Raw genomic sequence first — 27,977 nt, 5'->3', positions numbered from 1 at the left:
TTATTTATTTATTTATTTTGTATATGAGTACACTGTAGCTGTCTTCAGACACACCAGAAGAGGGCATCGGATCCCATTACAGATGGTTGTGAGCCACCATGTGGTTGCTGGGATTTGAACTCAGGACCTCTGGAAGAGCAGTCAGTGCTCTTAACCACTGAGCCATTTCTCCAGCCCAACTTGGGTATTTCTTATTTACATTTCGATTGTTATTCCCTTTCCTGGTTTCCAGGCCAACATCCCCCTAACCCCACCCCCCTCCCCTTCTCCATGGGTGTTCCCCTCCCCATCCTTCCCCCATTACCACCCTCCCCCCAGCAATCACGTTCACTGGGGGTTCAGTCTTGGCAGGACCAAGGGCTTCCCCTTCCACTGGTGCTCTTACTAGGCTATTCATTGCTACCTATGAGGTTGGAGCCCAGGGTCAGTCTATGTATAGTCTCTGGGTGGTGGCTTAGTCCCTGGAAGCTCTGGTTGGTTGGCATTGTTGTTCATATGGGGTCTCAAGCCCCTTCATGCTCTTTCAGTCCTTTCTAAGATTCCTTCAACGGGGGTCCCATTCTCAGTTCAGTGGCTTAATGATGGCATTCGCCTATGTATTTGCTGTATTCTGGCTGTGTCTACATCCAGTTCCTGTAAGCCTGCACTTCTTTGCTTCATCCATCTTATCTAATTGGGTGGCTGTATATGGGCCCCACATGGGCCACATGTGGGGCAGGCTCTGAATGGGTGTTCTTCTGCCTCTGTTTTAAACTTTGCCTCCCTATTCCCTGCCAAGGGTATTCTTGTTCCCCTTTTAAAGAAAGAGTGAAGCATTCGCATTTTGGTCATCCCTCTTGAGTTTCATGTGTTCTGTGCATCTAGGGCAATTCAAGCATTTGGGCTAATAGCCACTTATCAATGAGTACATACCATGTGTGTTTTTCTGTGATTGGGTTACCTCACTCAGGATGATATTTTCCAGTTCCATCCATTTGCCTATGAATTTAATAAAGTCATTGTTTTTGATAGCTGAGTAATATTCCATTGTATAGATGTACCACATTTTCTGTATCCATTCCTCTGTTGAAGGGCATCTGGGTTCTTTCCAGCTTCTGGCTATTATAAATAAGGCCTTTGTGCTTTCTTTATTGCTTCTATTTCCCTTTTTTTTCTATTTCCATTTTTAATTCCTTTACCTGTTTAATTGTGTTTTCCTGTAATTCTTTCAGGGATTTTTGTGATTCCTCTCTATAGTCTTCTACTTGTTTATTTATGTTTTCCTGCATTTCTCTAAGGGAGTTCTTCATGTCTTTCTTGAATTCCTCCATCATCATGATCAAGTGTGATTTAAAATCTAGATCTTGCTTTTCTGGTGTGTTTGGATATTCAGTGTTTGCTTTGTGGGGAAATTGGGCTCCGATGATGCCATGTAGTCTTGGTTTCTGTTGCTTGGGTTCCTGCCCTTGCCTCTCGCCATCAGGTTGTCTCTGGTTTTACCTTGTTCCTGCTATTTCTGACAGTGGCTAGACTGTCCTATAGGCCTGTGTGTGTGTCAGGAGTGCTGTAGACCTGTTTTCCTGTTCTCTTTCAGCCAGTTATGGGAACAGAGTGTTCTGCTTTTGGGCGTGTAGTTATTCCTGTCTACTGGTCTTCAGCTGTTCCTGTGGCCGTGTGGCCTGAGTCCACCAGGCAGGTCACTTGGAGCAGAAAAGTTGGTCTTACCTCTGGTCTTGGGCCTGAAGTCGCTCCTCGGGGGTGGGTTCCAGCTCTCTGTGGGGGCAGCAACCAGAAGGGCCTGCCCCGCCTTTTCTCAGGTCCCTGTACACAGGGGGCCCAGATGGCGCTAGGCGTTTTCCTCTAGAGTCAGAAATGTGGGCAGAAAGTACTCTCCTCTGACTTTCCAGGTGTGTCTCCAAATTCTTTTAAATATATGTAATTTATTCTTTAGATTTATTTTTCACGTGTGTATATGTTGCTCCATGTGTGCATGTGCAGCACATGGCTGCTTGTTATCAGAAGAGGGCATCAGAGACCCTAGAACTAGAGTTATGGCTGGTTGTCAACCACTGTGTGGTGCAGAGAATTGAACCTGGGGTCTCTACGGGAGCAACAGGTACTCATAGCCACTGACTCATCTCTTCAGTCTCCATGGCAGATTTTTATCTTTCTGGAACCATATGCCAAATAAACTCTTCCTTCTGCAAGTTGCCTCGGTCACAATGCCTTATACAGTGACAGAAGAGTAGTTAATATAGTACCCTTGTTGAAGAGTCCGTTGACTGGAAATCTGGTACCTGAGCTCTCAGTTAGTTTCCATTAATATGTGTTCCTTTTGAATTTATGGCAGAAGCACATCGTGTAAATTAAACTAAGTTTGTAGTAAGTGTGTTAATTCGACCATGTGAGCCTTCTAACTTCGACGTTTATGACTTTGTTTCTACTTCCATGTGAGCTCTTTGTATCTCTATATTACAACATATATTTTGGATTATTCTGACTGTTGACAACCCAGAGTACCTGGGATTTTGGTAAGGTTTGTATTGAATCTGTACTTCAGCTTGGGAATCATTTGAACATTAAAACTGCCAACTCACGGACACGAGTTTCGACTCATGACAGTCTTCCCATTAGGTCATCTTTAACTCTTTTTCATGAAGCTTTGTAGTTTTCCATTTATGAATACCACACTCTCATTTAATGTCCTTTTGATGCTGTCTCTCTGTCTCTCTCTGTCTGTCTCTCTCTCTCTCTCACACACACACACAATTTTCTTAATTTCATTTCTGGATTGTTCATTAGTAGTACACAGAAAGATGGTGGACTTTTGGATATTGCTCTTGTACCTTTCATTCCTCTTGAATTTAGTACTTTGGTTTTGAGGATGCGTGTTTTCTGCATTCAAGTTCATATCTCTTGTAAGTAGAGATAGTTTTACTTTTTCCCGTCTGAATATGCCTTACTTCTCCCTGTAATCATCTGTGTATCTGTTTTGAGTAGAAGAAGCCAAAGTGTATTCTTTGACTGTTGCTGCTGTTAGCAGGAGGCAGTAAGCATGACACCAAAAGCATGATCTAGGCCATAGGTTTGTCCTTAGCGGCTTTTTTCAGGTTGAGGAGTTAGCCTTTTTTTTTCAGATTATATTCATTTATGTGTATGTATACATGTATGCATCCCAGAGCACACATGGAGGTCAGAACAACTCGGAGTCGTCTCCTTTTACCATGTGGTCTCAGAGTTTGAACTCAGATGATCAGGTTTGGCTTTGTGTGTCTTACCAGCTGATCCGTCCCATCAGATCAAATTATCTATTTCCCCTTGAGTAAGTTTTGAAGTTTATGTCTTTCTAGGAATTTATCCATTTTACTTAGGTTCAATTCTTTTCCATAAGGTTAATAGTAATGTTCCTACTTTCATTTCTAATTTTATTAACTTGAGTCTTCTCTCTTTCTTATCAGTCTTAGTAAAGGCTCCCCACTTTTAAAAATCTTTAAAATTTTGTTTTTTGATTTTCTTGTATGTTTCTATTATATTATTTTAATATTTATTAGTACCTTATGTTTGTTTTGGTTTAACTTCTTCCCCTTTATATAATTTTTAAAGTAGAAAATTAAATTATTATTTAAAGTCTTTTAAAACTGTAAGTAAACCAGATGTGGTGCATGCCTGTAATCCCAGCATTTCATAGGCTCAGGCTCAGGTATTATGAGTTCAAGGCCAATCTAGGTTTGTCTACATAACAAAACTATTACACTGCCCCTTCCCTGCCAGGGAATTTTTAGCTCTTTTAAAATACAGCTTTGGTTGTACCCTATACGTTTTAGGATTACTGCATTTGCTTGTTTGTTTGTATGTATGCAGTTAAAGTTAGTTAGGTTATTCAAGAGAGTTTCTTTGTGTAACCCTGGCTGTCTCAGAATTGACTCTGTAAATCAGAGAGCCACCTGACTTGGCCTTACAAGTGCTGGAATTAAAGGTATGTGCCACCACCAGCAATCAACCGTAAATAACTTTTAAATGTTATTTTTTTTAAATAGGCATTGGTATTTTCCTTGCATGTATGTCTTTGTGAGGGCATTAGATCCCCTGCAGCTGGAGTTACAGACAAATGTGAGCCACCATGTTGGTGCTGGAAATTGAACCTGAGTCCTCTGGAAGAGAAGCCAGTGTGCTTTTAAACACTGAACCGTCTCTCTAGTCCCTGTGTTTGTACTTTTATTGATATCAGAGTCTTTGATAATTTTCCATGTCATTTATTCTTTGAAAAAAGTTTTTTAGATTTTGTTTTATGTGTATGAATCTTTTGCCTGTATGTATACATGTACACCAAGTACATGACTGGTACCTGTGGAGGACAAAAGAAGGTATTGAATCCCCAGGAACTGAAGTTAAGATGGTTGTGAACCACCATGTGGGTGTTGGGAACCAAACCCATGTCTTCTGCAGGAGTAGCAAATGCTCTTAACTACTGAGCTATCTCTCTAGCCTCAACATTTATTCTTTGACCTTTTGGTTATTTGTATGTTGTTTAGTTCCCACATGTTAGACTGGGGATTTTAGTTCAGTCAGTAGAGTCCTTATCTATGCACACAGTCCAGGGTTTGATCCCAGTAGCACCTAAATCAGCCAGAATGGTTCACCCTTATAATATCAGTACTCAGGATGTGGAAACAGGGTCAAGTTCAAGGTCATCCTTAGCTACATAGTAAATTCGAAGCCAATCTTGGACACATGGAACTTTATGTATCAAAAACAAAAAATTCCCACATGTTGAGAATTTCTCAGACCTTTTTTCTGATTTCAAATTGTATTCTGCTGTGATTACAAAACATGTATTTTCTATGATTTTTAAATCTTTAAAGTATTTGTAGCTTGTTTTATGACCTAACATGATCTCATGGGATTCATGTAGTCCTTGCAAATTGTTGACTTACTGAAAATAAAGTTCTTTGTCCCTGGTGAATCTGAATCTGTACCCTTGTTTTTTAACTATTAGTTATTGTTTTCTTTTTTTTTAAAGATTTATTCATTTATTATATATAAGTACACTGTAGCTGTATTCAGACACACCAGAAGAGGGCATCAGATCTCTTTACAGATGGTTGTGAGCCACCATGTGGTTGCTGGGAATTGAACTCAGGACCTCTGGAAGAGCAGTCGGGTGCTCTTAACCGCTGAGCCATCTCTCCAGCCCTAGTTATTGTTTTCAATCAATTTCTTTTTTTTTTTTTTTAGATTTATTTTATTTATATGAGTACACTGTAGCTGTCTTCAGATACACAGAAGCACAGAAGAAGGCATCGGATCCCATTACAGATGGTTATGAGCCATCATGTGGTTGCTGAGAATTGAACTCAGGACCTCTGGAAGAGCAGACAGTGCTCTTAACGGCTGAGCCAACTCTCCAGCCCTTCAATCAATTTCTAAATAGACTTAGGGGAAGGAAGCAAGGAGAGAAGTGTTCATTATACTATATTCTATGGGTATCATTCTCTTAAGCTCCACAGCAATCTTTTTGAAGTGGATGGTAGTTTAACCCTTTACAAAGAAAGACATTGAAGCGTAGATGTTTCTGTATTTAGGTAAGGTCAATATTGAGTTCTCTTTTCTTTTTCTGTCTTTTTTTTTTTTTTTTTTTTTTAGTTTTTCATTCAACAAATATTGCTAGACTTTGGGAGCTGGAAAGATGGTTCAGTATTGAAGAGCACTGGCTGTGCTTCCAAAGGACCCAGCTTTAATTCATAGTACCTACATGGCAGCTCACAACTGTAGCTCAAATTCCAGGGAATACAACACCCTCTCTGGTCTATTTGGGCACCAGGCATGTGTGACACATTGACATAAATTCAGAAAACAACACCTATAAAAATAAAAATTTTAAAAAAAGAAAAGAAAGAAAGCCAGACTGTGGAGAAGTAACTATGATCCTGTAGATATTCTTAATGTTCTTGTCATCATGAAGTGAATTGCCCTTCCGTTTATACTGTCTTTGAGCCACACCTCATATGGTAGTGGTTCACGTTTGTAGACTATTTTATAAAGTACTTCTGCATTGCCATTTAATTTTATAATAGTATTGCAGTATTATAATCCAGGTGGGTTAGATATTATTGATATTCTCATTTGAAAAAAAGGAAAAGAAAGAAGGTGAGGTTTTAGAAATGTACAGTCACATGATTAACTGGTGGCTGCGCCAGTGCACAAACTCGGGTCAGCTGGCTCCAGGGATCCCGCACGGTTTCCCTTTCACCACATTGTCGCATTGTTTCACGTGAGACTGCAAACCTAGATCCTGAGAAGATACCCTGGAAAGTAAGCAGTCTAAAGCACTTAGCCAGGCAGGCATGGAAAAGGAGACCCAAAAGCTGTGTCTAGAGTGCTGAAGTGAACTCATTCTTAAATAATGTAGTGAGAAAGACCAGAGAGTGAAATGTGAGTAGCTTTAACGGACACAGCCTCAGAAATACCCCATGGCTGTAATTGTTCAGGGCAGGTTTTATTTGGTTGGTTGGTTTTGTTTTTTGTCCCTCCCACTCCCCATTTCTAGAACAAAGACTTGAAGGGGACAATGAATTTATGTTTATTGAGACCTAAACACCACCAGACTCTAAAGAGCTACCTTGAGCTGTAAATCAGAGGGTAGTCTTTTTATGAGGAAGGGTTTGGGGGTTTTACATTGATTACTTTAAATCCTTTCATGAATATTCAGAGATGGAAACTGAGTCAGTAAACCATTTGAGAGCTTCTTCTATATAATAGCATTGTGAAGCCTTGTGAAAGTGATACCATGCATGGATGACACTGTCGTTCCTTTAAGGAGTCTGTGGCCTAGCAAGGAGACATAACTATTCCTCCACCCATTACTGAAGGGGAAAGAATTTGTAAGTTCAAAATTGCTTTTAAGCTTTTTGACTCACTTTCCCTTGGGAAACAGAGATAGAGGATCTTTGGAGCTTGCTGGCCAACTAATCTTTAAAAATTTTTTTACAGTTATTTATTGTGTATTTACGTGTCTGTGTGCATGCTACAGTGCACAGGTAAAAGAAGCCAGAGGACACTTTGCAGGACTCAGTTCTCTCCTTTCAATAGTTGGATCCCAGGGGATGCCAGGCTTGGTAGCATGTTCCTTTACTATCTGAACCATCTCTCCGGCTTGAAACTCTATCTCTCTATGTTCACCCTGAGAATGCCAAATTAGCTGGCCTGAGAGCATCAGGAGATCCTCCTGTTTCTATCTTCCTTCTTGCTATAGGAACACTTGGATTACATATTCACATCATTCCTTCATCTGATTTTACATGATTTCTGGGAGTGCAGACTTTGGTTGTCAAGCTTGTACAGCAATGCTTCATCTACTGAGGATGCTTTCAATTAGTTCTTCATCAATACTTTATATTTGGAGCTTTTCTAGCTATTGGTAAATGCATTAGGTCGTTGTGAATTATAGGTCCATCGTGATTGATGGAACTCAATAGGGTTTATTATTCCTTCTATCTGTACTTTGCTTGAATATATGTTTTCTAACCATACTCCCCCTGCTCTTGTCCTTCCCAGGGAAAATGATTCTTCTTGAGAGTTTCACTTTGTTGTCCAGGCCAAACTTAAACCCCCTGCTCAAGTTACCTTCCTGCTCAGTCTCCACGCAGGGTGGAACCAACTAAGAGAGTCTTAGTGTAATGAAGTCCAGATTATCAGGGTTTTTTTTTTTTTTTTTTTTTTTTGGTTCTTTTTTTCGGAGCTGGGGACCGAACCGAGGGCCTTGCGCTTCCTAGGCAAGCGCTCTGCCACTGAGCCAAATCCCCAACCCCCAGTTCTTTTTCATAGTTAAGATTTTGATGTTCTATCTAAAAGTCATTGACAAATCTAAAGTCTTCTCAGTTTTTCACCTGCATTATGTTCTAATAGTTTATAAGTTTCAAAATGTGTATTGAATTTATAGATTGTGTTGTGAAGAACTGTTACCAGATAATACCAAGTCTTTCTGTTCATGAACATGAAATGTCTCTCTCCATTTATTTAGCTCTTTGTTTTTGTTTCTTAGAGTTTTGTAGTTTTCTTAAACATTTTAAAGCTTTTGTAAATGATTCTGTTTTGAATTCAAATTCTACTTGTTTCTCGTTAGTGTATGGGAGACAGTTTACTTTTGTGTGATTACCTTATAACTTATACAACCTTGCTGTTATTACTTAGTTCCTAGAATATTTTTGATCCTTTTGGGCTCTGTCCCTAGGTCATGATATACGTGAGCAAAGACAGTATTCTTTCTCTTTAATCTTTATATCTTTATTTTCTTTTCCTCTTGTATTGCTTTAGCTAGAACTTTCAGTATGAGGAAATATTATCCTGTTCTTGATGTTAATAATAAAGCTTTCAATTTCCATAATCAATTAAATGTGATGTTAATTTTTTAATTTTTTAGATATTGTTTATCAAATTGATGACATTCCTTTCTTCTTAGTTTTCTGAATTTTTATCATAAATGGCCGTTGGATTTTAGAAATAGATTTTCCTGCATCCATTGATATGACTATCTCATTTTTCTTCTGTAGACTGCTGATATGATATTTACATGGATCAATTTTTAAATTTATTGAACCAGTTTTACCTAGGAGCAATAAATTTCTCTTGGTTATTGTGTATGATTACTAGGCTATGGGCTAATATTTTTGCCCAGCATCTTTTCATTTATGGTGATGAGAGACACAACTAGCTTTTTTAATAATCTCTTCAGTTCGGGGGTTATGGTAATATTAGCTGACTTCAAAGAGTGAATTAGAAAATATTCTTGTTGCATTTACTTTTGGAAAAACATTAGAGAAAGTCAGTATAGTTTCGTTCCCACATGTTTAGTAGAATTTGCCAGGGAATCTGGTACTTTCTGCTTTGGAAGATTAACTATTGATGTAAGTTCTTTGTTAGATAAAAGTCTGTTCAGTCCCTTCTTGTGTTTGGCAGATTCTGTCTTTCAAAGAATTGACCTATTATGTTTTTGAACTTAACATTTCCTTTAAAGTTAAAGTGTGGAAAACTTAGCTTTTAGTGGATAGGAGCCGATGGGAAGTGGTAGAAACCTGAAAAGCCGGAGCTAATGAAAGGAATTTAGTCGTAGAGGGTATGCCTTGGAGGGTATGTTGGTGCCCTGTCCCCTTCTCTCTATTTTTGCTTCTCCGCCTAGAAATGAACAGCTTTTTTCACCAACTTGGCCACACCATGGTAATCTACATTGCCACAGTGCTAACATGATCAGGCAAGCAACTGTGAACTGAAATACCTCAGTGATTCTTTCTGCCTTATAAATTGATTATCTCAGATATTTTGCTACAGTGACAGAACATTAACATGTGGCCCTTTTCATTTAGGTTATCCAGTTATCAACTTGTTGTGTCTTGAAAAAATGGTTTCCTAGGAATCATACACTACCTCTGGTTCACATTTATTCCCCCTCCTCTTCTACATAGATCCCTGAGTCTTGTGGGGAGTGGTAATAAAGACATCCATGGGCTGAGTGCTCCATAGTCTTACTCTCTGTACATTGTTCAGTTTCCATGTAATCATCATCTACTGAAAGAAGGGGTATCTCTGATGAGTGTGGAGTGGTGCACTGATATGTGTCCTCACCGTGTCCGTGTGTGTGTGTGTGTGTGTGTGTGTGTGTGTGTGTGTGTGTGTGTTGCACACATGTAAGTATGCATATGGGAGTCAGAGTTCAACCTTGAGTACCATTCCTTAAGTGTGGACTGATTTTTATTTGTTTTTGAGACAGAATCTGTATAACTCTTGGCTGTCCTGGAACCCACTATATAGATCAGGCTGGACTTGAACTCATAGGGATCTGTCTCCTCTGCTTCCAGCATGCTGGGATTAAAGGCGTGCACTATAACACCTGTTTTACTGTTGTTTTGTCTTTTTTAAGATTTATGTGTATATTTTGTGTCTATGGATGCCTTGTCTGAGTTTATGTCCGCACACCAGATGAAGGCATCGGATCCTGTAACAGATGGTTGTGAGTTGCCGTGTCACTGCTGACATTGACTTCAGGATCTCTGGAAAAGCAGCCAGTGCCCTTAACTGCTGAGGCATCTCTCCAGCCATCTACCTTGTGTTTTGAGATACTGTCTCTAGTTGGTCTAGATTTTACCATGTATGCTGGATTGGTTGTAGCCTAAACTAGCTGCCTGACAAGCTTCAGAGATCTGCCTTTCTCTGCCTCCCCTGCCCTGCATTACAAGTGTGTGCCACCACACCTGGCTTTTTCACATGGCTTCTGGGAATTGAACTCATGTCTTCATACTTGTATGACACTTCACTGACTGAACAATCTTTCTAGCACATTTTTCTGAATTTCTCTCTTTTTCTCTTGCCTTGCCTATCTGTTCTTACACTTTGTCTCATGCTTTGCCATTATGTAGATCTTATATTAATCATAATTGTTTTACATTCCCTGTCTGATAATTCCAGTATTTCTGCCACATTTAGTCTGGTTTCTGTGCTTGCTCTAACTCTTTAAATTGTGTTTGGTTTTGTTTTCACCTTTCAGTATGCCTTGTAACCTTTTCTTGGTAGCAGGACATGATGTACTTGGTAAAAGAAACAACTATAAATAGATCTTTAGTAATATGGTAAAGTTAGGGTAAAAAAGGAAACACTCTGTAGTCCCATGATTAAGTCACAGTCTTTGAGCAAACCTGTTCTTTGACTTGTGTACTTCACAAGTGCTATTCAGTACTTTCCCCTGTTTCCAGGGGACAGGATGGTAAAATGGGTTACAGTTGGGTATTTATGTTGCCTTGTCTCAGGTCAGTTAGGCCATGATATAACTCTGACAGGTTGAGTTTCTACAGGGGACAGACTTGTTAAGAATTGGCTTGTTTCAAAATAGTTCTTTTATTCCTTTCCTTGCCAGAAGCATTATGGGATTCTTCTATGATGCTGACTGTAGCTATTATAGTCTGAGCTCCTGCAGGTAAAACTCATGAAGAGTGTGGGGCTGTCCTTTGATTTGGAGTTTTTGCAATTTACATAGGATTCAAGGTTCTAAAAATTCAAGGTATAGAATTGAGTTAATGTGCTCATAATTATGGCACATTATCATGAACAGAGTTGTTTGTGTATGACTTTGTTGTTAGAATTCTCTGGATAAACCGAGCCAATAAAGTGGATAAAAAGAAACAAACCAGTCAGCAGATTCTGGACATATAACTTCATAATGCATGAGCCAAGGGCTTACAAAAATCTCATGATGTATATGTGTGTCTATATATTATGGGGAGGACAATGTAGTTTACTCAGACCAATGGAAATGCTAGTTTTTTTGTTTTTTGTTTTTTCTTTTTTTCGGAGCTGGGGACCGAACCCAGGGCCTTGCGCTTGATAGGCAAGCGCTCTACCACTGAGCTAAATCCAACCCCTAGTTTTTTTAAAGTACTCTCACAGACACAACAAGACACAATCTTTAATCAGATGCCTAGGCATCCATTGGCTCAAAGTGCCATGTAAAATTAACCCTCCCAAGGATGTTATGTATCTCAGTGATTGCTGACTCAGTGCTATATGTATGTAAGTGTATCTCAATGGTCTAGGGTTGTAGTACTCCAGACATCAGGATTAAACATTTTTTCTTTTAATACTGATCTCAGATCAGTGGCTGTACTAGGAACTTTGTGGGGTTTTTTTTTTTTTTTTGATTTGTTTGTTTGTTTTTGTAATATATAAGTCTTTTATTGTCCCCAAAGAGCCCAAATTGTACTTTTAACCAGGATCTTGTTTCTGGAGCTGGGTACCCTAGGCTTTACTTGTCAGCCTGCTGCACTGTTCCCTTCTCAGACACATAGATAACGTCCAAAAACGTTCTGATATCCTTGTTTTTAACTGTTGTGACTTGCTGAATCAGAGCCACTGAATTTGAAACAAGTTCAGTATTATTTACTTCAAGGATTAATTCACCCTTCTGGGCTTGAGAGACAGAACAAGCAGCACCTGTCCTCATCTGATCCCTGCAGATGTAGTTTTCACTCAAGAAATTTCAAATTTTAACCAAAGACCCATTCTCCCAAATAACAACGTTGATGGGGAAGGGAGCATTCACAGACCTCATCTTGTAACTGAAGCCCAGAGTAACTCCCTTGATCATGTTCTGAACATGACTGCAGATGGTTCTGACAGTGGCCAGTTCCTTTCTGTCACCCCACCACTTGTCAACACGGAGCTTTTTCTTTTCCTTTCCAAGAAGACTCAGCTGTACATTGATGTGATTGAACTCCCTCCTTGGAGTTTCCCCTGGGGCCCTTCACAATGACCGCGCTCCCCTTCTGATGATGTCACATTTTCTGGAATGTCAGCAATCTGACTGCTGAGAATGGTCATCATTCGCACAGTAGATAGGGCAAAGGGAGGGGACTTTGTTGTCTGCATATATTTCATACACCTGTTATAGACTACATTTTCCAAAATTTATTAGGCTGTTCTGTCCTTTGCTTAGTGTGTACTAGTTGAAAGTAGTCATGGCTTTTGACCAAGAAGCTGATGGTTGTGAATGGTGCCAGACTGATAGCCTAGAAATTGAAGCCCTGTGAGATCGTGGAACAGCAACAATGTCAGTTTCCCAGATTCTACCTCCTTAATGTATTTTGATCTTGAGCTACGAGAATAAAGCTCTTCTCAGAGATTATCTCGTTTTTCCTGTGGTACTGTGATTGAGAGTTTTGATATCTAAAAGTGTGTCGTTTTAGGATCAAATTTAGCCTTTTCTGAAAGTTGAACAATAAGGTTACCTTTTTGTTTTATTCTGTTTCATTGTCCTGACTTCAATTTAAGACTAAGGATCCTAATGGATTAATTGTATAAATGACCAATCCATTGATTGGTTTCATGGCTCAGATTACATTCTGTCTTTTTGTCCTAAATATTTCACATAAGTTAGTTTTGCTAAATAATTTGCTAAATAGCTACCATCTGTTGAACATTACGTATAAAGTCTCTGAAAGGCACTTCATGTGAAGTTCTCTTTACCAAGTAAAATTCTTCATTGTTAACAATACACTACTGCAAAACTGGGTGTCGGTGGTGCATGCCTTTAACTTCATGCTCTGGAGGTGGATCTCTGAGTTCGAGACCAGCTTGATCTACAGATTGAGTTCCAGGACAACATCTCGGCTACCCAGAGAAACCTAGTCTGAGTGTGTGTGTGCGTGTGTGTGTGTGTGTGTGTGTGTGTGTGTGTGTGTGCGCGCGCGCATGTGTATGCACATGTATTACATAACATATGAATATGTGTATATTATATATTACAAACTTTAGTTTCCTATATACTATGAATTATATAGTATATACTACAAAGAAACTGAAGCTCAAAGAAGTTCAGTGACTTGGTGAAAGTAACATCAACTGTTAAATACTAGAGCATAAGTTAAAGCTTGAATTAGCTAGATTTTATAGCAGGGACCTTTGTGCCGCTGACGGATCATTAGTGTTCACATGGCTTAAGCATCCAACTTGTATATGACATGTTTATGATGGTTGGTTAAAGATTCCAGGTCTGCTCTTACAGATATATATTGTTATATACTTGAATCATACTATTTTTTCAAAGTAGTCAAACTAATGCAAAAGTTTCCAGATATGAGTGAATGTAGGTAGAAAGCACAATACATGATTAATATAGAATTTAAGCTTCAATAAGCAAACCATTGCTTTATTCTGGCATTCATTAGTTTTGGAATTCTAAGTGCATTAAACTTTTAGCAGTTATTACACAACTCTCGAGATCCTTTATGTTAGAAATTTCTTAGATGAACGTGCTTTAAAATCTTTCGGTTTGTTTCCCAGATAGGTAGTGAGTAGGTATTCTATGCCATAAATGGTGTCACCTGCCATAGTCATAAAATGGTAAGGGCAATTCCTAGTCTGAAAAACCTTAGGAGTCTGGAAGAGAAGATAATCAATTAAGTAGAAATCATGACCAGACTGATAAATGTTATAATCATTGTAAAAAACACAAGAGAAAAGATAGGCCACTATCCCAGACCTAGGCCTAAATAGTAACATGTGAAGTCATTCATTCTTTCACTCGTTCAATAGTGCAGGGATTGAGTTCAGGGACTGTTGTTAAAAATATTTGATTGTTATTTAGATATAATTTACATAACGTAAAATTAGCTCCTTTAAAGTATATGTTCTATGTATACTTTCTATTTTCAATAAATTCAATGTCATGCCACCATCAGTATTGTCTGACCCCAGGACTTTTTCACTTATATGTTATCTTGTATTATGATACTTTTTGAGGCACTGTCTTGTTCTCTGACCTGTACCATACTCAAACTCATGATCTTTGTCATCTCAACTCTACAGTTTCTGAGATTAGAGGCGTGCACCAATGGGTTTTATTCCCAGCACCCTGTGTGTCGTACGTGATAGTAATTCCTGTAATCCCACACTTGGGAGGCAGAGGAAGGAAGATCAGGAGTTCAAAGACATCCATGGCTACACACACACACACACACACACACACACACACACACACACACACACACACACACAGAGAGAGAGAGAGAGAGAGAGAGAGAGAGAGAGAGAGAGAATATGAAACATGTTAGACTTAGCATAACATTCTCAAGACCTCTCCATGTTGCAGCATATCTATTGATATAAAACTGTGTTCTGGGGAGTGGAAATGGACAAGATAGACAGCTAAATGCTTACATTGATCAAGATCACTAGTGCACAGAGTAAGAATTTAAGAACAGAGAAAAGGTGCCAAATTAAAGACCATTGCCCGCTATGGAAGTATGGCCAGTCTTATAGAATAAAGAAGGCTATTGAATGTTGTTAAGGATGAAAACAAGGGTGTTGTGAAATGGCTCAGCCGGTAAAGGAACATGCTGCAAGGCAAGGCAAGGCAAGGCAAGGCAAGGCAAGGCAAGGCAAGGCAAGGCAAGGCAAGGCAAGGCAAGGCAAGGCAATCCGAGTTTGATCCCCAGAAGCCACATAATGGAAGAACTGATTCCTTCAAGTTGTCCTCTGGTGCTCACCCCCCCCCATAAAAGATATAACAATATGCATATGGAATAGTCTAGAAGGATACCAAATATATAGAAGGAACGCAAATAGAGTGGTTTGGATCTTTCAAATTCTAACAAATGAAAGATGGTAGAAAGTATGGGAGGTGACAGAGGAAACTGAGTAAAATGAATGTGTTGGAAAGACTTAAAGAGTGATTGACAAGACTTGGAGGTCTAGTGAATACAGAGGTAAGAGGAATAGTTAGAATGGCACTCAAGTTCTGGCTTGGTGAGATGTTGTTGTTGGGTTTTTTTTTTTTTTTTTTTTTTGGTTCTTTTTTTTCGGAGCTGGGGACCGAACCCAGGGCCTTGCGCTTCCTAGAGTATTTTCCAGAACACCCCACCCCCATCCTGCTTTTCCCTTGCTTGAATAATGTACCTTTCCTAAACTGGACCCTCAGAGGCCAAGCTACTGCTTGCTGTTACCATAATTGTCAAGGGGGCAGGGCTCACATTGTATCCCAGGCTGGCCTGGAACTCACTAGGAAGCCCAGGCTGACCTCAAACTCGTGACAGTCTAACTTAGTGCTGGAGTGAACTACCTTGGCTTTTTAAGATTTGCTTTATTGAGTCACATAAATTGGAAGTTAGAGCAAAATTGTTTAATAAAAGAAAGGCATTCTCACCTGTCCCTCTTGAAGCTTCTACTTTGAAATATTGTATTTGGAGAACAAATTACTAACCTGAAATTCTTCTGTTAATCTATTCCTATATAATGAATTAAACCAAAAAATGTAATTATTATCTCTTATGTTTCTAGCAATTGATTGGGTTTAGTCAAGCGGTCCTTGAGATCTTCATAAAGTTGTAGCTAGGCAGTGACTGAAGCTAGAGTTATTTTTTAGCCTTGCCATTCACATGTATAATTCTCATGTACTAAATCAGCTACATATGGCCTTCTTGTGTGGTTTCCTTGACATGATAACTGTATTCAAAAAGTGAGTGTCCCCAAGAGATCAAGGTAGTTCACCTTTGATGACTTGGCCATTTGATGTGTTTTCTGCATTAATCTCTTAGTAGATGTAGGCACAAAGGGCTGTCCAGGTGTAGAGGAAAGAGACAGATGCAGCTCTCTTGGAAGATAGCAATAGTCACTTTACAAAATCATTTGGACTGGGTATGGTGGTGCACATACCTGTAATCTGAGCATTTGAGAGACAGAGGCATGAGAGCTTCAAGCTTCAAAGCCAGTATAGGCTGCATAGCAAGTTCTATGCCAGTTTAGGCAACATATCAAGACTGTTTGAAAATGGGGAAGGAGTTACATGGACTGGGTGGTTCTTTAGCAGCCATTTGGGAGCCAAGACTTGCCACACCTACCTGAGCTCCCAGATTACTGTAAGGTTGTGAGAGAGAAGACTCGGGCAGTGTTTGAACTCCTTGTCAGACTTCCTGGTGGAATATTAAGAAGTTTAGCTACTGGGAAGATACTTAATGTGTTCTATGTGAATCTTATTGATCAGAACCAAGAAAGGATACATATTTAACTAAGAAAATTCTCTGTTTTAGCCTCTTAATTTTCTATTCTCAAATTACAGCTGGTGTTTTGGAAGTTGTTTTTTCTGTTAAAACGTCTGCATATCAGAGATTGCTCATGCTTCCTTGCACTTTACACACTGAACACCGTCTTTATACCTGTCATTTTCCATATAAGTTTATTTGTAAAAATAATTTTCGTTCTTAATTTTAAATGATTCTGTAAGTCTCTCCCATCTTGCATTTGAAAGTTTAGTCTTCCATTATCATCTTGGAGAGATGATCCCATGAAACCATTAATGTCCTCTTCCCATTGCTTTTCAGGTTTCAGAGTAAAAATATAAGTAGCTTTTCTTTTAATCAATTGACAGTCAAGTAAACTCAATTCTCTTTTCCATTTTTTATACAAATTTTAAAAAATTATGACTGTAGACCCTTCTTTAAAAAAAAAGTTTGTTACCCAAACATTAGCTATCAAGAGGTTCTCTATTTGTGTGTATGCATTTTTTAAATACTTTAATTTTGTTATTGTTGTTTTAGATTTGGTTTCTCTGTAACTCTGGCTGTCCTGAAACTCTTTGTAGATCTCACTGGCCTGGAGCTAACCGAGATCAGCCTGCCTCTGCTTCTCCAGAGCTGGGAGTAAAGGTGTGTACCACCACCTCCCTGGGCCTTTACATTTACTTGTCCTCTTAGCCAGTGCATGCCTTTAATTCTATCACCTGGGAATCAGAGGCAGGGGATCTCTGTGAGTTCCAGGTAGCCAGAGCTACATTGTGAGACCTTGGTTTTGTTTTGCTTTGGTTTTTTTTTTTTATAGTTCTTTTAGTCTCAAATGAAATTAAGAAAACTGTTAATTTCTAATAGGAAATGTCTCTCTCCCTGTTCTGATTTTAAAAGCCCTTATATATACTTTTTTCCTTTAGGAATATGCAGTAATTTTATTAGAAAGATTCAATCTGGGCTGGAGAGATGGCCCAGCGGTTAAGAGCACTGACTGTTCTTCCTGAGGTCCTGAGTTCAAATCCCAGCAACCACATGGTGGCTCAGAACCATCTGTAAAGAGATCCGATGCCTTCTGGTGTGTCTGAAGACAGCTGCAGTATACTTATATATAATAAATGAATCTTTGAAAAAAAAAGAAAGATTCGATCTTTAATTCTTAGGAGAAGACAAAACTAATTTCAGTGTGAATGAACATTGTTTGGTTTTTAGATTTTTGAGATAGGGTCTCTGTACAGCCTTGGCTGTCTGGAACTCATCCTATAGACCAGGCAGTCCTTGAACTCACAGAGATCCACCTTCCTCTACTTTCCAAGTGCTGGGATTAAAGGCATACTGTGCCACCACCTAGCAAACAGTGAAATTTACCTAAAAGAAAATGAGGTCTTAAGCTTTATTTCATTCTGTAAATTGTTCCTGCTTACTTGACCTTTAGATTTTCCCCATTTTTAAACTATTTTAAACTTGAATCTAATAGTTTAATTTGTATTATCTTTTATATTTATTCAAATATTTCTTTAAGACAAATGGGGGCCAGAGAGATAAATCGGTGGGTAATGACGCTAAAGCTTTATTACTAGGAACCTGTAGTGGAAGGAAGGAATTGACCCTTACAAGTTGTTCTTTGAATCAGTCTCTCTCTCTCTCTCTCTCTCTCTCTCTCTCACACACACACACACACTAAATGTTTAATTTTTATGTTTTTAATTTTTGTTTTATGTTAGGTTCTTGTTGAGGTTCAGAAATTGCCACACAAACCCCTCAGACACAGATCTCAGTTAAACAGGGTTGGTTTATTGAACTACACATACCCAAGATCACTGCCATAGCTCCAGACATGGGAGCTGGGACCCCAGACATTACTCAGGGCCAGCTTTTAAAGGAAAAAAAAAAAAACCTCACAAAGCCTACAGTGAGATCATATGCAGATAGATGCTGGAAACTCTGTAGTGTGATTGGCCCTGACTCAAGCTTTTTTAGATATAACAGTTCATATTTATCTTTAATTTGATGCGTCCTAAGTGAAGCTTATGATTGTGGAATTTCTTAAGACTAGCAAACATACTGAACATAACAGGGTATGAGGTCAGCATGATTCTGCTCTGAGTCAAGTTATTTTTCTTGTCAATGACTGGCAGGCATATTATGGCAACGATATGAAATAGCTGGGGAGCATGGAACAAAATGGCTACAGCTGTGCTGGGGAGTCGGGGGGCAACAGTTTGCATATATTTAACTTGTTTGTTCTTATGTTCCTTTCTGCCTTTCAATACACATGCTCTCAGGAGTATTACTCTTTTAGGACAGACAAAATATTTACCTTGAATTTGATTATTGAATGTAGAATATAGAGTTTTAATTTTACTTGAGTTGTTTATTCATATAGCATTTGCTAAAAACTGTGGCATGCCCTGGGTTACAAAGAATGAAGACATCATGGGTCTTGCTCTTTTTTTTTGTTGTTGTTGTTGTTGTTGTTGTTGTTTTATTTTTTGAGACAGGGTCTCACTATGTAGTTCTGGCTGGCCCGGAAGACCAGACTAGCCTGAAACTCACAGAGATCTGCTTGCTTCTGCCTCCCAATTGCTAGAATTAAAGTTGTATATCGCCACACCCAGTACAGGACTTGTTCTTAATCAGTTCATCTTCCAGTGGGAGTGGGAGAGAGAGAGGCAAATGAAAAATGTAAATTCATTTGTAAGTGTTGTCATTAGACAAGAAACACATAAGTGCAATTTGACCACAGAAAATGGAAAATAAGGAACAACTCAAATGAATTGAGAAGGTTTAACCAGGTAAATATGAGTCAGCCAAGCTATACTAATGAACTCTCTGATGTTCACACACCTAAGAACACTCAAGAAATCACCTAAGAAAGCACTTCTTTAATGCATTTCCATCATTAAGTGATAAGTGTCTGAATTCAAGACTACCCTGGGCCATATGGTGAATTTGAGGCCAGCCTGAGCTATGTGTTAAGACTCAGTTTCAAAAAAAATGTCTGTATATGTAAATAAAAAATTGCTCATAGGATTCTGGAAACTTAGAAGTCTCATGGTCTGATGTCTGCAGTCAGGAAACCCAGGAAAGCTGGTAGGATTATAGTTCTGGGACTGGATGATAATTATGAAAGTTCCAGTTCCAAGGCAGGAGAAGACAGCAAGGCAAATTAGACACACACAGAGAATCCTTCTGTCCTTCTTTAGGTCCTCAGTGGCTTGGAAGATACCTAATTATGTGAGAGGGCAGTCTGCTTTACTTAATCCACCAATTCAAAACTTAACTCAATCTAAAACACCCTCAGAAACACCCAGTAGTAGTATGGGCAACCTGTGCCCTAGTCAAGTAGCCATTAAAACAAGAAATTAACTATTATGTAACTATACTGCCTCTTGTGTTAGAAATACAGTAAAAATAACCATAGATATTTGTTGCAGTAAAAATGAAAAAGTGGTGGAACCAGTTCCCGGCATACCCTGGTGGTCACACTCCCTTTGCTAGTTCTGGCACCCACAGGCCATTGGAACTAGCGCTAATTTATCTCAGCAGCTCCATGCTGACCCCAACTGCTTTCTGACCCTTTGTCTGAGAGCCATTCCAACATGGCACCCTGTCAGGCTACCCTGCCCTCACTCACAGCTTTCTTGGCTGGTTTCCACCACGCCAAACATACACATCCCAATTCTGTGGTGGCTGGTGCACCCAGCCACCATACGCTCTTTGAACTCAATTAAGTCACCACATGAAAAAATGAGGAGAGAACATGGCAGCGGATGTTAAGATTCCTCTTTGCACATATTACAGGTTGTTATGACTATTCTTAAGGGATGGATGTGTACAAGATTTTGTGTTGTCTAGATGGGCAATTCTATCCTATCAATCGGATCAGAGGATATTGTGTGGTGTATTCCTTCATCACTAGCCTCCACTTCGTGAAGATAGCAAAGCCTGTGACAAGTGATCTTTATTCTTTATTGATCTCCAGAACTTGTAGTTTTGGGCTTTTTCTTAATAAGCACATAATTTTCATGTTAGATAATATAATATTTAGATATGTTGGCTAATCTCTAAGAATTTTACCTATTCTGAAAATATCATGATTATGATGTTCTTAGTCTTTATTTTTATTATTTCCAGTGTTCAGTCCTGAACAAAGCTAAATTAGGCCTCTAAGAATTCTCACAGGGCTAGAGAGGTAGTTGAGCAATTAAGAGTACTTGCTGCCTTTCGTAAAGGACCCAAGTTCAACCACCTGTAACTCCAGTGCCAGGGGATCCACCTTCTATTGGCCTCAGTGGTGCTAGCTCTTTTGTGCACATAAACTCATGCACACATAATTAAAAATAGACTAAATCAGGGTTGGGGATTTAGCTCAGTGGTAGAGCGCTTGCCTAGGAAGCGCAAGGCCCTGGGTTCGGTCCCCAGCTCCGAAAAAAAGAACCAAAAAAAAAAAAAAAAGAATAAATCTTTAAAAATAAGTGATCATTGCTAAGAACTTAAAGAGGCATGTAAATTGGACTATGCTAGGATGCTAGGTTTATGGATATTGTCTTTTTTTGAGAGAAAGGATGTTGCATTTGAGGAATTTTGCCTTTGACATACTATTAACAGTAATATTCAATATCCTGCATTAATGGATCCACTGCTTTTAGGCAGTGAGAGATGTCTGAGATACAAATACACTCCTTTTGGAGGGAAAACAGTTGTTTGGCAATAAAAATTTCAGTAGGAAACTTTTTAAACTCAGTTTAATAATTTTCAGTGGCATACACACGACTTTAATCTTAGCACTTGGGAAACAGAGACAGGTGGATCTCTTATGAGTTCAAGGCCAACTTGATTTACAGTAAGTTCCTGTACAGTCAGAGATATATACAGAGGGGGTGAAAATGGTATTTGAGGACATTCTTGTGAGGTAGCAGTTTTCTTCTTAACTTTGGGTTTCAGAAGGACCTGTTGTTAGCATAAAGTGACTGGTGTCTCTATGAATCAGCAGTTACAGTCGGACAGAAATCGCCTGCTTTTGTTTTATTATATATTGTCTCCTGCAGTGAACATGCAGAGACTTTCTTAATTCGTCCCTGACGCTGAAGTTTTGCCTTCTTCAATAAATGTATGTGTGTCTGCCTTCCATGCTGAGCAGGTCTTTGAATCTGAAGATGTAATTATAATTTAGTTGAGACTTGTTACTTTTATTTGTCTGGTGTTAGCAGGCTTATAAGATGAAAATGAGAGCTTATTGTTTTAGCAAATGTAATAAGCAGTCTGGTTTTTCTGTAGGATCAAAGAAGACATTCTGGGTCAGCAGTACTGGCTGGCGCAGCAGGCATCATGAGCAAGCACAGAGAAGGCTGCTTGAGGGGACAGGTAGGGAAGCCATTGTTTTATTTCTCTGTCACACTAAACTTGAGTGATGGATTACACCTGTGAATACAGGTAGACGGACATACACTGCTTGCCTCATTACCAGCATCTCTTGTTAAACTAACAGTATAACTTTTCAAAATGATTTTTACTCTAATTCAGAGGAAGACAGTAATTAATTAATTTGAGGCAAAATCTGGGTAGTCCATGCTAGTCTGGAGGTCACTGTGTGGTTCAAGATCACTTCCAATTTGTGATCCTCCTGCCTCTTTTTCCTAAGCACTGACAGAGATTGCAGGTTTAATCCAGAGCAGTGTGTTAGATACCATGGAACAGGCAATTGTGGGCCACCTGACATGAGTGCTAAAACTGGGTTAGAGTCCTCTGTAAGGGCAGTGTGCACTCTTAGCTGCTGTGCCATCTCTTCAGCTCTGTTTTTTGTTTGTTTGTTTTTGAAGTAACTATCAATGTCATGACACTAATTTCTTTACTAGTGCTGGCTTCTCCCTTTTATAATCAATTTACTGTTAACCTTTGATCATAGCTAATTTTAGCATGAAAAAGAGCATGGATTTGAGCGATGCATTAGAAAAAAATAGTGATACATCCAACTCCTCCTTAGTCATATAGCAATTAGTACTGCCATAGTATTTTAAGTTTTTTTTTTTTTTTTTTTTTGTTCTTTTTTTCGGAGCTGGGGACCGAACCCAGGGCCTTGCGCTTCCTAGGTAAGCGCTCTACCACTGAGCTAAATCCCCAGCCCCGTATTTTAAGTTTTAAGTTAACTCATTCTTTCCCCCTGAGACCTTGGGCTTCTTTAGGTCTAAGGCATAATCTTATTTGTCACTGTAATCTAGTGACTGGGACAATAGTAGTACCTAGTAACTGCCCAGTAATATATGATGCATAAGTTTGTCCCTGGGGCACAAAAGGGAAGTTCAAGGAAGAGGACATAAAAGCAGCAATTGAATCAGTGCTGTCAGTGGGACCTCAAGGATGGAATTCTGCAGAATTTCTAAAAGCTTTCTCATCAGTGGAGGTACTCTAGAGGTAAACATCCTTTAAAAAAAAATCCAGGCCAGGCAGTGGTGGTACATTCCTTTAATCCCAGCACTTGGAAGGTAGAGGCAGGCAGATCTCTGAGTTCAAGGCCATCCTAATCTACAAAGTGAATTCCAGGACAGTCAGGAATACACAGAGGAACTCTATCTCAACAAACAAACAAAGAAACAAACAAACAAACAAGAAAACAAACCCAAAAACCAAAAAAAAAAACCCCAAAGTAATTATATTCCTTTTTTTAAAATTTTATTTATCTTATTTATATGAGTACACTGCTGCAGTCTTCAGACACACCAGAAGAGGATATCAGATTCCATTACAAGTGATTGTGAGCCACCATGTAGTTGCTGGGATTTGAACTCAGGACCTCTGGAAGAACAGTCAGTGCTCTTAACCTCTGAGCCATATCTCCAACCCCATTATATTCCACTATGAAATAACACTTGTGAGTTTAGTGAGCTACTAATTTGCATAAAATGGACATTTTTGTAAGAAGGCTAGTAAAGAATCCTAACATAAATCCTAACTTATGTAAGAAGAAGTCTACTTTTTCCCTCAAGGCTTCAGAAAGCCACAGGTGTTTCTTTGAAAATGAAACCAGGGTCTCAAGACTCAAGACCTCAAACCATTCCTGGAGACAGCAGAGATGAGGCCCCATAGGGAAGTCGGGATAAAAGCATTAGTAAATAATCAGACCAACAGATTGATATGTATTGTACAACCATTGGGTGTGAGGCAGTACAGTCAGGCCTTAGTTATTGATCTTAACATAAAAACCCTTATAATTTAGCCAATAGCAAACAATGTTAAGTAGGAAATTAATAGCAAACAATTTTAATAACAACTCATCACAAATAATAAATCACCAGGTACTACTTTAGCGTGCTGAGGGTGAAGTTCTGGCTGTGTAAAACTAGTATCTGAATTCATACATAAACCCACATAAGGCCAGGTGAGGTGGTCAACATATATAATTCCAGTGCTCATACTGTTAGAGGGAAGATAGAGCCAAGAAAATCCTTGGCTGCTCCTGGGCCAGCTAGCTTCGTGTACATAGCAGAAAAACAACAGAGACCCTGTCACAAACAAGGTGGCAATCAAAGACTAATGCCCAAGGTTGTCTCTGGTATGTATATCATGACATTTACACACTTTCACTCACAAACGCATGTGCATATACCTCTCTCTGAGAGAGAGAGAGAGAGAGAGAGAGAGAGAGAGAGAGAGAGAGAGGGAGAGAGAGAGAGGAGAGAGAGAGAGAAGAAACGATTGAGGAAGACACCCTGTGTTGGCCTTTTGGCCTTTGTCCTCCACTTGAACCTGCATATGCATGCACACTCACATGGAGCTGTATATACTCATATACACAAACACATGGACACATACCAAAAGATAAGTCAGTTTAAAGGGATGGTCAGAGGTATTCTTCCCTTGGAATACCTTCCTGTCTTGGGAGCATTTCCCCACTTTTCTTAGTAAATCTGAGTTTGATCTACTCAGAAAAGGAATAATCAGCTGTAAGCCTGATGAGGCTTATAACAGTAATCCCAGCCCTCGGGAGTATGGACCAGCCTGGGCTCCAGTGTGGGGTGTGATACTATGAAAAATCCAAAACTTAAATAATAAATGATAAAGGAATCATCAGTAGCATTTTAAAAACTCCTACTGTGGTGTTACATGGCACTCCCTTAGGAACTGTTGATATCTTGTATATATGCTTTTTCAGTCAGCAGTATGGGAAGTTTAACAATTATATCTAAAAAAGAGAGATTTTAAAAAAATTGTCAGTCATTCTTAAAATTAAAACTAATATCCTTTACCTGTGCTTGAACTTTCTTATCTTTTTTTTTTTTTTTTTTACTTAATAGAAGCTATGAACACTCCCCTTTCTTGGAGAAATGTAACTTTATCCTAATGAAAATGATTCCTTCCCAACTCTTATACTTTATCTTTTGAAGATAAGCTATTAAATAAGTCTGACTTCTATGCTTATTATAGTTGTACATTTGTCCCTCAGTGTTCGTGGAGAAGTGACCCTAGTACCATTGTGGGTTTCAGAGTCCATGGAGTATTTACATATAACTTGTTCATGGCGCCCTGCATGCTGTAACTCATCGACTACTAAGATATAGTGCTAAAGAAATAGCTATTTAACGGTTTTTCTTAGGGAGAAGTGACTAGAAAGATGCATATTTAGAACATACCCCATTTTTCCTGAATATTGTTCATCCATCATTGGTTTAATTTGTAGACATAGAATTTACAGATATAGAGGCTGACTGCGTTTTGGTAATTGTTAGTCGACAGGTTTCCACACTTGAAGATCTTAATATTGTTTATCATTGTCCAAATAGATTTGCTGTTCTTTCTTGTATACCTAGGATCTGTGAATCATATTTTAGTAATTCAAATTGTATCTTAATTTTTTTAACTTTTTAGGTTTAAATAAGTCTCTTCAGCAGTGTTTCCTCACTGATGGAGAATTACTTCCAAGCAGAAGCTTACAACCTGGACAAGGTATTAGATGAATTTGAACAAAATGAAGGTGAGGATTTACATTGGGAAACCTACTTGAGTTTATGATGTGAAGACTGTGAGAATTAGACTATACAGTTCTTTTGGGTTTTTTTGTTTGTTTGTTTTTAAAATGAGGGTAAGGGTTTGGAAAGATGGTTGAGCAGTTAAGAGCACTGACTGCTCTTACAGAGGACTCAGGATCAATTCCCAGTACCCCTGTGGTGGCTCACAACTGGAACACCAATCCCAGTGGATCTGATGCCCTCCTCTGGGCTCCACAGGCACTAGGTGTGCAAGTGATACACAGAGATATGTACGGGCAAAACCCTCATATATAAAATAAAATTAAATAAATCTCAAAAAATAAAATAAAATAATAATAATGACAATAATATGTAATATATTTAAAGGGAGAAATAATATCTCTTAGCATTATGTACCAGGTACTTAAGTATTTTAAACTTAAAGTTTAAAACAATTTCATGAAGGTAGTTTCTTGTTTCTTGTTACTTTATTTTCTAATTTAAGGGGAAAATATATGGCAAATATCCAGGCCTATAATCCTAGTACTTGGGAGCCAGAGGCAGGAGGATCTTCACAAATTCAAGATTAGCTTGATTCATATAATAAGTTACAGGTCAGTTAGGGCTACATAGATGAAATCTGTATCACCACCCCTCCCTCCCAAAGACCCAGGTATGACACATGCCTATAATTCCAGCACTTGTTAGTTGAAGGAGGCAGGAGATCAGGAGTTCAAAGCCAGTCTTGGCTGGATAGTGAATGTGAAGCCAGTATAAGCTACGTGAGACTTGTTAACAGAATGAAACACACACACACACACACACACACACACACACACACACACACACACACACACACACACACACACACACACTACATCACAAATGTACTACATTAGGTAACTAACATGTCTAGGTAGTAGGTAAAACCCAATCATTCTTGTAAGAAATACATTTCTTATTTCTTTTGGGATACTTATCCCCCTTCCTTTTTGGGGTGGTTTTCAAGATTATTGTCCTGGAACTCACTCTCTAGACTTGGGTGACCTTGAACTCAGAGATCTGACTGCTTCTGCCTCTCTCTGCCTCTCTAACTCTCTCTGCCTCTCTACCTCTCTCTACCTCTCTCTGCCTCTCTCTGCCTCTCTACCTCTCTCTGCCTCTCTGCCCCTCTGCTCCTCTGCCTCTCTCTGCCTCTCTCTCTCTCTATCTCTCTGCCTCTCTGCCCCTCTGCTCCTCTGCCTCTCTCTGCCTCTCTGCCCCTCTGCCCCTCTGCCCCTCTGCCTCTCTGCCCCTCTGCCCCTCTGCCCCTCTGCCCCTCTGCCTCTCTGCCTCTCTGCCTCTCTGCCTCTCTGCCTCTCTGCCTCTCTGCCTCTCTGCCTCTCTGCCTCTCTGCCTCTCTGCCTCTCTGCCTCTCTGCCCCTCTGCCCCTCTGCCCCTCTGCCTCTCTGCCTCTCTGCCCCTCTGCCCCTCTGCCCCTCTGCCTCTCTGCCTCTCTGCCCCTCTGCCTCTCTGCCTCTGCCTCTGCCTGTGTGCTGGGATTAAAAGCATGCTCTACCACCACCACGTGAGGGTCTCTTGTATCCTATGTTTACCTTGAACTTGTCCTGTAGCTGAGGATTACTTTGCCTTCTATCTCTGCCTCTATAGTGTCTATTGATGGTGTGCCCTATGAAGCCTGATTTTGTGTGGCGTTTGGGATCAAACCCAGGCCTCATGAATGCTACATAAGCATTCTATCAACCATTATCCCTATCTCTTTCACTATCTGCCTTGTGTTACTTTGTTTCATTATCCCATAGGCTTGTTTTCTTGGCCCAAACTGTTTTATTTGTTGTTCTCTTAAGTCTTATATTTGGTGTTGTGCTTTTCCTGGTTTCCCTATTTGCAAATCATTTACTTTTGATAAAATGCTTGCAGCCTCGTCTAGTTCCTCCTTTTAGTGAACTCAGGCTCATTTCCCACATCCTAGAATTTATTTTGTATTTTTACAAAAAATAATCATTTTAATATGTCACTAATTAGCTATTCATGTATATTGTATCTATCTTAGCTTACCAGCTACATTATATTCTTTGTAGGGGCGTAAGGTATTAACCTTAATGCTACACAGAATTTATTTTTGCTTTTGTACATCTGTTACCTACTACACACTAGGCACTATGCAATGTGGGCTTTCCACTGACAGAATGAAATGGTTTCTGCCTTCAGAAACCATTCAGTGGGTGAAAGAGAAGGTAAATAACCTGTTGTATTATAGTACAGTAAAATCCTTAGTAAGGTCCATGGGTACATTGAAGATGAGTGTTAACAATTGTAACTGTCTAATTTCAACACCATGGTTATCATTTACTGATGGGAGAAAGAAGACAAGACACTATGTGCATTTGCTTTCATTTAGTTAACTTATTTAGATATATAAAAATAGCACTATAACTTGAGAATAACAGCTTATTATAGTTATGATTTATTATAAAAGAAACAAATGATAGAT

At 39.1% G+C, this 27,977-nt stretch overlaps 1 protein-coding gene across 13 annotated transcripts in view; it reads left to right on the top strand.

Annotated features, from left to right (window-relative positions):
• The window catches only part of Zfyve9 (zinc finger FYVE-type containing 9), a 159,024-nt gene that overhangs the window by 33,753 nt on the left and 97,294 nt on the right, over nucleotides 1-27,977 (top strand). For 7 of the 13 annotated variants that reach the window (XM_087549170.1, XM_087549171.1, XM_087549165.1 and 4 more), the window contains 2 exon segments: nucleotides 21,798-21,884; nucleotides 25,383-25,488. In XM_087549170.1, the coding sequence (XP_087405296.1) occupies nucleotides 25,419-25,488 (70 nt within the window). In that variant the 5' untranslated portion in view covers nucleotides 21,798-21,884; nucleotides 25,383-25,418. 13 annotated transcript variants of the gene reach the window in all.

This window comes from Rattus norvegicus, chromosome 5 (assembly GCF_021556685.1).
Source record: "Rattus norvegicus strain SHRSP/BbbUtx chromosome 5, alternate assembly SHRSP_T2T, whole genome shotgun sequence".
Taxonomy (NCBI): Eukaryota; Metazoa; Chordata; class Mammalia; order Rodentia; family Muridae; genus Rattus; species Rattus norvegicus.
This window is presented reverse-complemented; position numbering and strand designations above follow the sequence as displayed.